Source organism: Phocoena sinus, chromosome 13 (assembly GCF_008692025.1).
Source record: "Phocoena sinus isolate mPhoSin1 chromosome 13, mPhoSin1.pri, whole genome shotgun sequence".
NCBI classification, from domain to species: Eukaryota; Metazoa; Chordata; class Mammalia; order Artiodactyla; family Phocoenidae; genus Phocoena; species Phocoena sinus.
The window spans coordinates 40643543-40658084 of NC_045775.1; the positions used below are offsets into that span (position 1 = coordinate 40643543).

Sequence of the window (14542 nt, forward strand, 5' to 3'; positions counted from 1 at the left end):
CTTGTTCTCTTTTTCTATGTCTCTGTGTGTGTCTACTCTCTTCAGCTACATTAAAAGGGTCATATGTCAGGGCTGCAAAATTGGCTCTTATATCCCAGCAAATGGCTGTACACACAGTAAGTATTCAATAAAGTGTGATGCGTGTAGTAGCAGGTCGTGTATGATGTACCGCTTTGTTTAGGGTCTCAGTGATTTTTCGGGGAGGATGCTGAACTCAAGATTTTGATATTGCTTTTGGCTTGTTTTCCATTTGGTACAACTGCATGCTCCCTGTTGCTGAAATTACTTCAGTCAAATGGTCAGGACTGTCAACGCACAGGGAGAAGGTCATTTTGTCTCTAGCCTGCTCAGGAGAAAAGAAATCCGTTTTTCTCTTTTGATCTAATAAACTAGAACAACCCTGGAAACCATCCTTTCAGATATAATTCCATTTCCACTTGTTTTGCTCACCATATCACAATGTTTAAGAAACTGTTATGCCTGCCAAAAAAGCAGTTAGTGGCCTTATTTGGTAGGTGATAGAGCCATTACTATTCACCAGACCAACATTTAGGACATGTGTACTGAATTATTTAAAACTAATAATGTATATGAAAAACATTAAAGTAAAAATGGGGTGAAAAATTTATTCCTGGCTTGCCCAACTGTCCTCCTTTGTTCAAGGGCACACCAAGAACTTCAGAGAGGATAATCCTGGGTACCTGACTGCTTTTCTGCTTTCAGTCACAACCAGCTCCCCCTTTGCTTTGCTTGATCAAGAACATAGTGGTGTGATTGATTTTCAGCATGACTGTGTGAGGAGCTCAGCTGACCAGCTCTGTAGTGAACCTGGTAAAAATTATAAAAACAAAGCAAACCAACCAGAGAAGAAAGAAAACTATTCAAAGCCTCTGGAAATGGTCCTAAGGGCAAAGAGCAAAGGAGGAAACATCTATTCAAGAAAACCTATGAAAATCTAGTTAAAAAGAGGCAAGAGTGTGTTACTTAAATCAAAACTACGGCCTCCCTCTCCCCTTCCACCTCAGAGAAGTGGAGACTCTACTCCAGAATGCAAGAAGTCAAGAACACAGGGTTTCGTCTCTTCCCAGCTTCCAGGTGGAGGGCTTTCTTCCAGGAGAAGCAGGACTTCAGCATTTCTCATTCTGCCTCCAGCTGCTTGTTTGCTGAGGCTGCATTCTGGGCAAGTGTGGTTGGGAAGTGGGGGCTCCTTTCTTTTTACCAAGGCACACTTGTGCACCAGAGGCTCTATCTTGGGTATGGCCTGCTGAGAATATTGGAGATCCAAAACTCTTGCCAGGGCTCATGAGGTGGTGGTTCCAAGCCAAAAGAATCAAGCTAAGACCATCTCAGGTTGTTACTCTACCTTCCTTCAAGTGTTTAACTCCTGGAATGAGGGTCTCAGAGAGAAGTTTGCCTTTGAATCCACTCCTGGCTCCAGAGCCCTGGCTGAGATTTTGCCCGAAGTGAGAAGCAGACTGTGAAATACGTATCTGGTATTCTCTTCCCAAGGGAACTGATTTCATTTGCAGCAGAGGATGGAGACGTTTAAGCCTGAGAGCACTCTCAAGAACAGCAAAGGTATGGTAAAGGCAATTGGGATATTCATGGATCTAATAGATATATAACGTAGGACAATTAGTTTGCAGGAGAGAACCGGGGGACTAAGACAGCTGGAAGGAGTCCCCCTGGGGTCAGAATGGATATCAAACACTGACCCCGTAAATGATTTCTTTGAAGGAGCCACAATTTGACTGGATTAGTTTATAGAGGAATTTGTGCCCTGGGAATTGTTGAAAGTAGTAGCATAATCTGCCTGCAAGTAGTAAAGTTTAACATCTGGCTGTGGTCAGGGAAAGAATGGAAGAGAGCCCTGCCAATACCTTGTCTTCCCAGGGTGACTGTGGGCATATTCAAAGCTGTGCCTTCTTGATAATCAACATCAAATGCTTTCACTAAAATAATCTAGCCAGTAGTCACTAAACAACAAACAATCAAACAGCACTAATAAGTCATGGAGGTGGAACCAGTACCCAGAATGCTACAATAGATTGTCTGAAAGGTTGTTTCCAGCAAAAAAACAAAAAGAAGAAAAAGAAAGAAAAAAAAACCAAACAAACCGAAAATCAAAGGGATACAAAGAAACAGGAAAATAAAACAGGCAACAGAAACTGCCTGTGAGAATAACCAGATGTCAGATTTAACAGAAATATATTTGAACATAGTCATTATGAATATTCACAGAAGTAAAGAAAAGCATGATTAAAGAAATAGAGGAAAATATGCTGGCAATATTGCATCAAAAAGAGAATATAAATAGATAGCAATTATTTTAAAAAATAAAATGAAATTTAAAAAAATCACGAGTGTCTCAAATCACAGTAGATTTGAACTTGCAGAAGAAAGAAATAGAAAAATTGAAAATAAACCAATAGTGATTATGCAAGCCAAAAACAGAAAAAAAGAATGAAGAAAAATGAAGAGAACCTCAGAGAAATATGCAACAAAGTTGAGCACACCAATATATGCATAATGGAAGTATTGGGGAGAGGAGAAAGAAAAAGGAAGAAAAAATATTTGGAAAAATAATAGCTGAAAACCTCCTAGATTTATTGAAAACATCTAGTAAGCTCAACATTATTTCAGTAGAATATACACAAAGAGACCCATAAACAGACACAATATAGTAAAAATGCTGAAAATCAAAGACAAGGAGAAAATCTTGAAAGCAGCAAGAGAAAAATGACTCATTACTTACAAGGGACCCTCAACAAGGTTAACAGCTCACTTCTCATCAGAAACAATGGAGGCCAGAGGTAGAGCTGAGATAACATATTTATAGTGTTCAAAGAAAAAAAAACCCTGTTAACCAAGAACACTATAACCAGAAACCCATGTTTCAAAAATGAAGGCAAAATAAAGGTTTTCCAAGGTAAATGAAAGCTTAGAGAATTTCTTGCTATTAGACCTGCCTTATAAGAAATGTTAAAGGAAGTTTTTCAGGCTGAAACAAGTGACCCCTGATAGTAATTCAAATCCACACAAACAAAAAGCATTGGTAAAGGTAATTATGTAATTAGAAAAGACTCTATAACTGCAGACTTTTTTCTTTTCTTCTCTTAATTGTTAAGGAGTAGAGCTATATAGGGGTAACACATTCCACACCATACGCTTGCGCTTGCGCTTGCTCGCTCTCTCTCTCTTTCTCGTTAACCTAGCTGATTCTGGTAAGATGCATATCATAAACCTTAGAGCAACCACTAGAAAAACAAAATCTCAAAAATACAGTAAAAAGTCATTAAAAAATTTAAAAGCTACATTAGAAAAGATTCACTTGATGTGAAAGAAAGTAGTAAATGAGGAATAGAGGAGGAAAAAAGACATGAGACATATAGAAAACAAAAAGTCAGATGTAAATAAAACCAAAGTCAGATGAAAACAAAAATGGCGAATGTAAATCCACCTATATCAGTAATAACATTAAATGTGAATGGATCAAACAATCCAGTCATAAGACAGAGATGATCAAACTAGACTAAAAATATGATCTAGCCATATATTTTCTAAAGGACACACATTAAATTCAAAGGCACAAATAGATTCAAAGTAAAAGGATTGAAATAGTATATACATCATGCAAATAGCAGCCATAGGAAATCTGGAGTAGCTATACAAATACCAGCTATACTAATACCCGTCACAGGAAATCTGGAGTAGCTATACCAATACAAGAAAAAAGAGACTTTAAAACAAAACAGTGTTGCTAGATATAAAGAGGAATGTTTTATGAGGATAACAGTTTCTATCCATCAGGAAGATGTAACAGTTAAAAACATATATATACCTAATAACAGAGCACCATATACGTTAAGCAAAAACTGACAGAAATTAAGAAATAGGTTATTTGACAATAAAAGTTGAAGACTTCAATACCCTGCTTTCAATAATAGAACAACTAGACAGAAGATCAACAAATATATAGGAGACTTGAACAATGCTATAAACCAACTAGATCTAAGAGACATGTATAGAACCCTCAACCCAACAAAAAGAGATTATACAGTCTTCTCAAGTGCACATGGAACATTCTCCATATAACCAAGACAGTTTGGTACTGATACGAGGATAGATATATAGATCAATGGAACAGAATTTAGAGTCCAGAGATAAATTCACATCTCTGTGGACAAATAATTTTCAACAAAGGTGCCAAGACTATTCAGTAGGGGAAAAATAGTCTTTTCAACAAATGGCGTTGGGACAACTGGATAGCCACATGCAAAAAATGATTTTGGACAATTATCTGACATCATATACAAAAATTAACTCAAAGTGGATCAAAGAGCAACATGTAAGATCTAAAACTTTAAGTCTCAGAAGAAAACATAGAAATAAATTTTTGTGACCTTGGATTTGGCAAGGAATTCTTGGATATGAAACCAAAACCAAATATCACAACAACAAAAAATACACTGGATTTTATCAATATTAAAAAGCTTTGTGCTTCAAAGGACACCACCAAGAAGGTGAAAATACAACTCACACAATGGGGCAAAATATTTGCAGATCATACATCTGATAAGGGACTTGTATCTAGAATGTACCACAAATTCTCACAACTCAGTAATAAAAAGATATTGTTAAAATGACACTACCCAAGGCAATCTACAGATTTAATGTAATCCCTCTCAAAATACCAATGTCATTTTTTACAGAAGTAGAAAAAATAAGTTAAAAATTTGTATGGAAACCCAGAAGACTCCAAATAGCCAAAACAATCTTGAGAAAGAAGAACAGAGCTGAAGGAATCATGTGCCCTGACTTCAGACTATACTACAAAGCTACAGTAATCAAAACAATATGATACTGGCACAAAAACAGACACATAGATCAATGGAACAGAATAGAGTCCAGAACTAAACCAATAAACTTGTGGCCAATTACTCTTCAACAAAGGAGTCAAGAATATACAATGGAGAAAAGACAATCTCTTCAGTAAGTGGTGCTGGGAAAACTGGAAAACTACATGTAAAACAAAGAAATTAGAACATTCTCTGACACCATATACAAAAATAAACTCAAAACAGATTAAAGACCTAAATATAGGAGCAGAAACTATAAGACTCCGAGAGGAAAACATAGGCAGATAGGTTTATTCTTTAAAGAGAGTAGAATAGAGAGTTTCTGAACTGGAGATCGCAGAGACCACTTATGGCTGCTGGATGCTGAGACCCCCAGCCCTTTTCCCCAGCCATCAGAATGCTGGCAGTAGGGCTTCACCCTCCAGGTAGGAGCTTGGAAGAATCTTCTCCAGGGACTTTGCCCAGCCCAAGAGGCAAGACCTAGATATTGACATAATGATTCCCCGACTCAGTGGCCCAGCCCCTCCTTTTATTTATACTTCTGTGGCTCTTGTTTTGTTTCTTCTTACCCTATAGCTCTGCTTCCAGAGCTACTTTGTAATTTTCCTATCTGGTTATCATAACTGTTTGTTCTCTTTCCTCTTGTGCCTAATATTTGTTTGGGGGAGTCAGATGCCATTCTAAGACGGTATGTTCTTATTGAAGGAGCTCAGCCGATTTTCACAATCAGGGGCCTGATAAACAATTTTGCTACTGTGTGCAGGATTCCAGATGACCGCTTTGCTGTTCACCATAAATCTCATATTTGCTTTCATTGCCTTTCCAGTTTGTTTTCTAAATTAAAAGAGTGTTTCTTGTTGTATTTTCTGCTGCACCCGCCCCCTCCCCCTCCCCAATATATTTACTTACGGAAAGTCTACACTGCTTGCCCATAAAAGAAACACCAATTAAATTCCTTCCTGCCCTGAGCAGAAATTAGCCTTGGTGGGCATATGGCAGTGGCAAGGGTTTGGGGCTGACTGTTGATACTTGCTCAGGCTGTGATCTGATGATGGAGAGTGATCATTTTTTTTTTTTTTCTTTTTTGCATTCAATTTGTTTTTCTATTCTAAACATAGCCATGCAAAAACAGTTTGAAATTTAGAAGGAAGAGAAATTGCTTATAAATTCAACAGCATTCAAGAATTTCTTATTAGTGACCTGCTTATGCCAATGTAGACGTTTTTAAGGTATATCATTTTCAGAAGAGACATCTGGGCTTTGTTAAGACTAACTCTGTGTGATTACCAGATTAGATGACGTTCAGCTTCTCTGAAGGGAAGCTGTCATACACTGTGCATTGACACGTAAGCTCCTTTTACCCACTGTCTCCCCAATATCACTTAATAGTGTTCACGGGCGCAAGCAGCTTTGGGAAATTATGAGGGTAGCAAAGAAAACAGTGCAGCCTAAGCTTCCACTTTTGGTGCTGTTTTCCACCTTCTGTACCCTTCTCCTCTATCCCAACTCAAAGGACCCAGACCCTTGTATTTGCCCAATTTGAAAATTTCTAGTCAAACTTAAATATTTGGACATCTGCCAGTTAAGCCTTACCATAAATTTGCTGGTGTTCGTTTGTCGTTCTGTTTTATTTGAGGGCTGTGTTTTCCTTGTAAAATAAAGATAGGAGTTTCTGACCTTTTAAAAAAATAAGGTGTCTGGAAGTGGCCCTGCACAGTTCCTGAAATCAACCCTAGGTGGTCAAAAGAGCAAATCTATTATAGATGGGACAGGCAGACACCCGTCTTCGCATCCATTTTTTTCTCCGGCATCAGGCAGGCAGACGTCTCCTCATTGACCTTCATTAGGCATCTGTTTCTTCCAGCTATCACAATCTATGATTTCAGATTGTACAAGGCAACTTGCAATTAATTGTCAAATGAGTGGTTTTTTTTTTTAAATTTATTTATTTATTTATGGCTGTGTTGGGTCTCCGTTTCCGTGCGAGGGCCTTCTCCAGCTGTGGCAAGCGGGGGCCACTCTTCATCGCGGTACGCGGGCCTCTCACTATCGGGGCCTCTCCTGTTGTGAAGAACAGGCTCCAGATGCGCAGGCTCAGCAATTGTGGCTCACAGGTCCAGCTGCTCCGCGGCATGTGGGATCCTCCCAGACCAGGGCTCAAACCCGTGTCCCCTGCATTGGCAGGCAGACTCTCAACCACTGCGCCACCAGGGAAGCCCCAAATGAGTGGTTTTGACAGTGACCGTTCCGGGTTCTGAGGGGGATTTTTATTGTTGTGGGTAAAAGTGAGGAAAAGCATTATTGTCGTTTCTTGTTTGATACTCTTCTCTTTTAGCAGCTCCATGAGAACAGGCCCCTTGCCTCCCCTATTGATTCTTTTCTCCCAAGTGTCCAGTATAGTGCCTTGCACAAATATAATCAATAAATGTTTGATGTTGAAAGACAACTTCATGAAAAATGAGCATCTTTACCTGGTCTCAAAAGCTGACTCTATTAGAGTAGGATTCATTTCAGGTTGGAGAAAATAATAGTATTTAGGTAGGGGAATATAAGGTATGTTTGGGAGCTGGGGATTAGGAAATAGTCCATAGAGCAAAGCGTAGAAAGGCTAGAAGCTGAGAGAGAAGACAGGAGACTTAAATTTGAGGACAAAATATGGAGGAACTTAATGTCAAACTTATGACTTTGGACTTTTGTCCTGAATCTGGGCATTGGAGCCCACAGAGGAATTAAACCAGAGCCAGGACTCAGAGCAGAGGGTTGGGAGGGGAGAAGGCTGAAGGCATAGAGGCTGATTCAGAAGCTGTTACCCTGAGCTGATGAGTGAAGCACAAGTACAGGCACCCTGTCTTCTAGGGATGTGATCCTATCTTCTGAACCAAAACTTAGGAGACTTTCTTAGAAGGGACAGGATATTTTATCCTGGGGCCACTCCTGAAATCTAGTGCTCAAGGCTCTGGCTCTCCTTTTATTTTTTCAATGCCCTTCTATTCCAGGAGGTTCTGTATGAAATGTTCCATGACCTCCAATCAGCCTCTGTTTATCTAGTTACAAAGTCATTTTTGGAGCTGGGATCCCTCACAAAGTCTTTGTTTAAAACCCCAAACTGAAAGTAACCATAGAGATGTGTCTGTGGGGAGGTTTTCCGTGTTGCATTTATAAATAACAGAACTTAACAGAACTGTCTATTAAGCCTAAGAACCACACCCCCCTTCAAAATCCCACAACTGAAATACAGAAATTTAGGAATTACATACATGTTGGACTCTGGAGACCTAGAAAAAGCCTGTTGGTTTTGGGAAGTTTGATGCCTGAAGATGTTTGTAAAATCAAAGCATTTTAAAATTGAAAGAAACCCCAGCACTGTTTTACTTCCACCTTTCACCAGTCTACTGATGAATTTTCTCTCCCATATCCTCAGTTGATCTCTCTGATTCATTGAAACAGCTGAACTTTTAGGGTTCCTATTTCTTAGAGGTTTTCATCAGTCTTAGCATCAAGGAGATACAAAAGTTGGCTCATGCTGTATGTTTTCCAGATTTGTGATAACAGGATTCTGTGATGGCTGTGTGTTGGCTCTAGCTGCATAGAGAGCCAACTCTGGGAGAGGGTATGAGAGAGAGTAGACGCTAGCCACTCCTGAGACTAAAACCATAATTGACTTCAGGTCTATGGCAAGGGTTTGGTTGCTTTACTCAAAAAGAGTTTTTGAACATCCCTTGAAGACTTTCAGATCAGTTGCCATATTCCATATGAAAGAACAAGGTAATGACATGTTCAGGTCAGAGACCCAAAACATGCCCAGAGATACTTCAGGGAGAGGTCGGATTAAGAAGAAACATCCAATTCTCATTATGGTCATCAGATCCTAAGCAATTAAAAATAATTACTCTCTTTCCTAGGTGACCTTATGGGATATATAAGCTAGAATCTAGTCTAAATAAAGCTAAATTGGAGAGTTTAAATCTAACAGCTTACAAATAAATAGTCCAATCAACCACAGTGACTGGATAACCTAGTTAGTGGTTTTGGAGAAGGATAATCAAACGTTAAATGAATTTTCCATTTGCTGCCAAGATTTCCCGCTTCTGAAGCTTAGGCTTCTTTGGCAGAAGACTTGGGGGAGGAAGGACAGCACTGACCTTTAGGTAAGCAAGGGGATTTTATCATCACCAAGTAGTGCAGTTCTACACTGTCAAACCCTTACTTTTCAATAGCTGAAATGACTCTGTAAATTACAGCTCTTAGCCAATTCCCAGAGTAGATTTCATCTTCTACTTTAAAGAATTTATTTCCGCTGCAATATAATTTTTACTTTTCCCCTTTCAAGTTACTGCATTCTATAGCTGTTCCTTTTTCTGATTCCTCTGCAGGAAATAGAAACCTTCCTTACCCCAGTCCGATTAAATTCCAAATGTTGGACATAGACGTATCATTTCTCACTAAAGTAGGTGCAGGGTTTTGTTTTGAGAGGAAAGATTATGTATGCATTAGCATGAAAACTGTGCTGTTTGTCTCTTTCAAAGAAATATCTAAACAAGACAGTAAGAGTCTCCAGATATAGGCACCCAGAGCAACCTGCACAGTGGGGTGTTTGGTTTTAATATCCAAGCAGACTACAATAATCAAAGCACATCTGGGAAGCACAAGAAACCTAACATTCAGGCTTTGGAATTTGACCTTAATTGGCAAAAATTATATTTCTTTGAACATTTTTGTCTGGTTTACAGTGATTTTGTTTAGGTAATTTCACTCATCCTTTCAGTATTCTTTTTAGAAATAGAGAGACAGGTATTATTAAGTCAAGAGAACTGAGTGGCGTGCCTAAAATATAGAATATTCAGCTTTTAACTTAGTAGACTTTGTTTCTAGTCTATGTATCTCTCTTTCTGAATAAATTAATGGATTCCAGAATGATATACAGGCATTTAAAACAAAATAAACACATAAAAAAGCGAAGAAAACAAGGGAACTATCAAATCCTATAGTAGTTCACCACAGAGAGAGCAATAATCATCTTTTATAAGAATCTTTTCTTCAATACTGAGGAGCGGAGCAAATAAATAGATGCAATTCCCCCTTATTTATTGTACCATTTGTTCTACATGTAATCGAGGCCCCAGAAACTACATTGCATTGAGCCAGGCACAATAAGGAGTACAAAGGAAATTTTCACTTCAGTTGTGGAAATAAGATACATATGAAAAATTAAGGGCAAAGCAAGATTATAAAATGAACGGCACCGGGATTCAGATTAAATGAAAATGTAGTGTTCAGGGAAGCAACCTTTGAGTAAGCTTATGATAAGTAGCTTGGATTTCAAGAGACAAAGAAGAAATTGAAGATTACATAAGCAAGTGGTATGACGTAAACATCTCGGGACACAAACTGAGCTTGAGAGCAAGTCTGTATCAGCCTGGCGGAGTAGATGGCTCCTGTTGGTGAAAGGTGAGAGGTAAAGTCTGAAAGATGAGCCACGGAATGATTTTGAACTGGGGAATCGTAACATGGTGGCAGTGGTGTTTAATGGAGAAGCCTAGAATGGCGATGTTCAGGCTGGTTTGGAGAAGAGAGAGATGGGTAGCAAGGAGGTAGATTAGCACATAATTATTTAATCCAGGCTTTAGATGTTCAGATCCCAAACAAAGAAGATGGCAAAGAAAAAAAAGAATTACTTCTTGTAGCAGTATGAAGGGAGTTTGTAAAACATTAGATGTGGGCAATTGGAAACATGAAACCTACATGATGAGGTGAATTGAATTATCAATATTCAACAAATGAAGACGTCAACAGTGGCTTTAGTAGTTTTGTAATCCATCCCTTTCTACACCTCTGAAAGAGTAACACCTAGTTCTGTGTGGCTTTAGTCCATAGTTCAGAACCATCTCCTTCATGAGGACACATGGTGGTCTTAAATAGTTGCTTGTCAGGCGTAAAGCAATGAAAATCAGCCAGAGGTCCACCTTTAGCTGTTATTGAGCACTGAACTGGGAGTCAGGGGAACTGGGCTGCAAGTGCAGACTTTACAGGGGATCTGTACTGGTGGCTGGGGTTGGATAGACCAACTTCGAACCAGCCTTTCTCAAACTGTTCTCAGAATATTAATCCTGGAAGACGCTCTTAAAGAAAAACTTCCACAATTGAAATTGTTTGCAAGCATCAAAAAATCTATTTTCCTCTTGGAGACCACAGAATCTTATTGGCATAGCGAAAGGCTTTCCTTTTGGCATAATACTGATAACGTCCCTCTGAACGAAGGACCTACTAAGGAAAGACTAAACTAGTTCCTATCTAAACAATAGTCTATGGTTATGGGATATGGCTAGTGATCTAAACCAAAACAGCAAAACAAGGAATATATAGCAAAGGAAGAAAATAAAAGGGAAAAATATAATTAGATAATTAGAAGTAAGTGCTGGTCAGTTGAGATGGCAATGAGATACAGGAACTTGCTGTGAGGAGAGGGGTCAACACAGGCAGCCTATAATATAATCTCAGTACAGATCTCCCTACGCCAAGAGTGGCCATCAGTGGGGTCTTTTCTTCTAGTATTGTGGCCATCTGACCCTGCCGGAGAAAAAGATACCTGTATCCACACAGTCACTTAGACTTAAAATTTCAAGTTTTGAATGGGTGTTCACATTCTTCTTAGAAATTCTAACTCCAGGAAGAATTAAGCGAGATCAAAGGGGCCTTTCTAGATTCATTGACTGCCCCCAGGTAAAGCTGAGTTTCTAAGTTAAGTCTGAAATCAAAAATCCTTTGCCCATGGTCAGGATGAAACCTGCTCCTTGAGTTCTTGGAAAATATTGAAAGCCTAAAGGAACACATTTTCTTACTCGGAAAGTAAGGGCATGGAGAGGGAGAGCTCCGGCCACTGGGAGGAGGAGGAGATCATTCTTAAATCAGTGGGTTGCTGTAAACTATCTCAAAGTTATGAAGAGCTTTATATCCATTTTTCAAATCATTCTCATTCCTATTGATTCATTTGATCATCCTGAATGCCCTCTGTGGTGTTTTTTTCTCTAGTATTTTACAGGTGACGAAAGCAGCAATCCCCCCCCCCTCCCCTGCCACTTGCGAGGCATTGTGCTGGATGTTTTAATACTCCATTTAATCCTCACAGCAACTCTGGAAAAGGTACACATTGCAATTTCCATGATACAGCCAAGAGCCCACGTGATAGAACAAAAAGCAGTGTCATAGTCTGGGTTAGAACCCAGGTCTCTTGCAATCTGGCGTCCACACTCTTCCATCTCTGACTTGTCGTAATCAATTAAAGGCCCACCTGTGACTATAACCTGAGAATTCCCTCCACTCCTGACCCTGCTCACCTAGTTGAGTACTTTATTCACGGTGCTATGTTGTCTCAGGCTGCCTAAACCCTACTGAAGCCAGAAATATTTAGCCACTCTCAGCTATAGTCTAAATCAGAAGTGGGCATTCCACAGACTGCGGCTCACATCTGGCTACTCCCTGTTGTTCTATGCAGAATGAAAAAAATTCTCTCTCCTAGTGAAGAGATACCAGAAAGCAGACAGCCGAGCACAGAAGGGAGTTTTGGATAGAGGAGTATCACCGTAAAATTAAGTCCTGTTAGAGGCTGTCTGCTTTAGCGACTGGTTGGCACTGCTTGGCCCATGGGGAAACATTGAAAAAAGAGAAGGGCCAGGAGAGGTAGAAATTGTGTGTGTGTGTGTTGGGGGGCTGTATCATTTAGCGTTCACCACCATCCGACTAAGCAGGTCGTATTAAACCCTCTAGAAGTTAGGAACCTGAGGCTCAAAAGAGGTTAAGTAATTGTTCAAAGCCGCTTAGGGATGGGTGACTTCTTACAGGAGCTCAGGTACACCGGCTTCCTCCTGTGTTTATGATCAAGTACCAAAGCAGACTCTGCGTAGGTGCGTTCTTCCTTATAATCGGGAGTAGCTGTCCGAGGCGGTTCAGCCAAAACACACAGTTGGTCACGTATTTTCCCTGCCGCTGCAGCTGCCTTTGGGTAGGAATGGAGGGCTTGTGACGTCAAGGGAAAAAGGAGCAAGCAGAACCGAGTCAGTCTTGCGGCCGTTTGTCCCTGAATGAAAATCTGAAGTGCAACACCATCGTGTTTGAGTGTAGGTAAGGGAATTGGTAAACAAAAAGGTGACCACCTTCTGCAGTAACATAAGAGTCATGCATAGCTTTGGGGAACCAAGATTAAAACAGGCTTCCAGAATAGCAGCTTCTGTTTCAAATCCTTGGGATAAAACCACTGAGCAGATCTACAGTCTCTCAGCCACCACTTGCCAGTTCTCGGGGGAAGTATCAATAGTAATTGGACAATTAAACAGTTCCGCTTTCCTCTTGCTCTAATGCAGTGGACATGGGACTTTAAGGGAAGAATAGTTGACTGTGAGGCAAAAGGCCTGCTTTCTAGTTTAGGCTCTGTCTCACCTCATTGTGAGAGTTTGGGCAATTCTCTTTACTCTCCAGACCCCGGATTCCTCCATTGCAAAATAAAGAGATAGAGTGAAATGATGTCTAAGATCTTGTCCAATTCCTAGAGTCCGTCTACTTCCTATTAAAATAGTTTAGTAAAAATCTGAAGTTGGGAATCACATTTTCCCAGGGGTATGAAAGATTATCCTGTCTCTCTCCATCCCTCTCTGCCTCCTTTTCTCTTTTCTTTCTTCCTTTTTTCACACCCCTTCCCTCCCTTACAATTCCTTTTTCCCCAGGAAGCAGAGTCTCAGTTCAGGGATTACTTGCTGGTACCTCCAAAGCAGTAGTGACTCTTGCCTTCTTGAATTCAGTGTCCTCAGGAAACACACCGCGCTTTCCACTTAAATCGAAGGCATCTTTCTCCCTCCAATCCTAACTCTTCTAGGTTTCTGATTTTTCTTAGTTTTGTTTTTCTGGTTTCACCAAAGAGTCTATGGCACCCAAGAGCAGAAGTGTTGAAAACAGCGAAAAACTCTTCCCTTTGCATTTGGATTTGGGTCTCCGTGCTGCCCTTCCCCGACAATTCTGAGACAAAGTCTCACTACGATCCTTAGAGAACTGCAGGGCGGGAGTGTTGGGCCGGGGGGAGTTTGTTTTATGTAAGCCTTTGGTCAGGGCCGAAATATTTTAGCCCAACAGTTATCAGTCCAATGTGAAAATAATAATAGCATGCAACACACAAATACCGGCCACGCTGTCGTTCCCACTGCCTCTGATACTCACAGTTCAACCGCATTCCTGGGGAGGTCGGAGGGAATCTCTGTCACCTTGCTCTCCTGGCAGAGGAGAACCCTGTTACAGCAGTGGCAGATCCGATGATGACATCCTGAGCCCAAGCTCAGGAATGTGAGCAAGGCCACCAGGAGCAAGGCCATGTTTATTTATCTATCCACCTGCTTTCTTCCTGCGTCTGCAGAGAAAAACCGGCACAGGTTTCAGAGGCTCCCCACCGAGCCCTTGTGAGAAGAGATCTGCCTTGGGAGCTGGTAGGGTCACGTGACCCACCCAGGGATGCTTTCCCCCCCACCCTTCGGTCACTTCCAGACAAATAGCAAAACGCCTGTGTGCTAGCATTGATTTTAGGGGAAGCAAGATAAGTTACTCCCTTATCTTTCTTGACTGAGTTTATTACACCCTGACCCAAGGAAGATGGCAAATAGAACCTTGATGCATGTCTGGAATAGTTTATATTAATTTGACTG

General features: G+C 40.4%; 1 protein-coding gene across 3 annotated transcripts in view; it reads right to left on the minus strand.

The window, feature by feature from the left end:
• The window catches only part of FSHR (follicle stimulating hormone receptor), a 164438-nt gene extending 150102 nt beyond the window's left edge, over positions 1–14336 (minus strand). For 2 of the 3 annotated variants that reach the window (XM_032652718.1, XM_032652717.1), the window contains exon 1: positions 14064–14336. In XM_032652718.1, the coding sequence (XP_032508609.1) occupies positions 14064–14215 (152 nt within the window). In that variant the 5' untranslated portion in view covers positions 14216–14336. The remainder of the gene's footprint in view (positions 1–14063) is intronic. The other variant, XM_032652719.1, reaches the window with a different exon arrangement.
• Between the last annotated feature and the right edge of the window lie 206 nt (positions 14337–14542).